The sequence below is a fragment of the Mirounga leonina genome, unplaced genomic scaffold, assembly GCF_011800145.1.
Source record: "Mirounga leonina isolate KUSES-001 unplaced genomic scaffold, KU_Mleo_1.0 Mir_91, whole genome shotgun sequence".
Taxonomy (NCBI): Eukaryota; Metazoa; Chordata; class Mammalia; order Carnivora; family Phocidae; genus Mirounga; species Mirounga leonina.
In genome coordinates, this window is record NW_023270839.1 from 8,527,752 (window position 1) to 8,529,431 (window position 1,680).

The window sequence follows — 1,680 nt, forward strand, 5'->3', positions numbered from 1 at the left end:
TGAGCCACTTCCTCCATTCTGTTTCTGCCCACACCCCTTCATGTTGAATATCAGCCTGAGTCGCCACCTGATTTACTAGAAAAGAAAGCAGGGCAGAGGTCGCTGGCCTCTCTTTTCCTTGCTCAGGTTCACATGTTCCTCCTCCTTTCTTCCCTTCCCTTCTTTCTCTACTAAATCCTGGTTTGGGGCTGAAGCTCTCCCATCACCTCTCCTTTCATACTCTATCAGGAAGACCCTGGGCAGAGGCCACCTTCTCAGGCACACTGTGTGTCTCTAAAGCTGTCATAAGACACAGCAATACCCACCAGGGGTCCCTGAACAACTTGTGGGGCTGGACGTTCACTGCAAGAATGAGCAAGAGACCACTTCATTGTCATGTGATTTTACCTTGAAATTACTTACGCCCTGACTGAGGAACTCTTGGCATCAAACTGTTCTCAATGTCACTAAGAAACAGCTGGGGTTGGCGGATGTTACTTCTGGTTCCTATGCTCTGATCATTTGTATGATTTTGTATCAAGCAGACACTGAGGGACAAACAACCACAGACTGTGCTGGAACCAGAGTGGATCAGGCAGAGACACTCACATTTTAAGCTCCTGTCCTCAGAGTTTGTGCTCAGCTCCCCCTGCAGTCCCGTCACTGTGTCACTCATGACACAGTAGTAAACAGCTGAATCTGACGCTTGCACTGAGCCTTTCTGCAAGTGGAAGGATTTGGAATCTCTGTCATAGGTGGATTCAAATCCTTTCTTGCTTCCCTTCTCCTTGTCCGTCAGGGCTTTCAGGAGGAGCTCTGGACCTTCTCCTGGATACTGGACATACCAGAAAAGAGTGGGAAACCCTGTTGTTGAATAGGTACAGTTTATAGTCAGGGAATCCTCTTCTGAGAGGGTCACTGGGCCTTCCATCTGGGTCACTGAGTCTCCATGGGTTTGTCCTGAGGAAAAAGAAAAGAAACCTTGTCACCTTGGGCATAAAGCTCTTGGATAAAATTATAGTTAAAGACTTTGCAGACACAATAGAAAAAAGAATCTGAACTTTAAGAGGCATTTTACTTACCAAACATTAAGAGAACCACAGTCACGAAGCCTGGAGAACACTTCATCTCTGGAGTGTCACCTAAATAATGCTCTTCATTCTTACCATGAAGAAAGGTTGGGAGTGACAGAGAAATGATCAGTGCAAGCCCACATTTCACACAGGAAATGTGATTGTGGTAGGAAGCTGCACCCCCTGGTGGACAGAGACTGAAATGCGTGCATGTTGGCCAGAGGCCTCCCAGAGTCAGCCATCTGTGTCAATACTGACTTCGTGAGGCACATGTCAGTCTGCAGGTGGCCCTTGGAAGTCTGAACAACAGCAGTCCTCACCTCTCAGGCCTATTTGTTCTTGAGACACTACCTGATACAAAAGTTCTTTAACACAGCATCCCAGGGCATTTCTGTAGCTGGGAAGATAGCAATCTTCCAAAGCATTTTACTACAGTACTTCATATTGTTGTGTCCATGTGGGCCAGTCTCTAACCCACTGATTGCCAGAAAAGGTGCTAGAAGTTGAATATGGAAAAAGTAATAAGAAGTCAATTCATTGCTGGGTGATTCTGTGTTTTTCTACACTGTACCCTGATATTTAGAACAATGACTGTCATTTTTTACATACTCACTAAATATTTGTTATT

The 1,680-nt window shown here is 45.6% G+C and overlaps 1 gene segment (V, D, J or C); it reads right to left on the reverse strand.

The window, feature by feature from the left end:
• Positions 1 to 394: 394 nt before the first annotated feature.
• LOC118003502 lies at positions 395 to 1,143 on the reverse strand. The segment is given in 2 exon segments: positions 395 to 939; positions 1,062 to 1,143. Coding segments are annotated over 2 exon segments (591 nt in total).
• Positions 1,144 to 1,680: the final 537 nt, after the last annotated feature.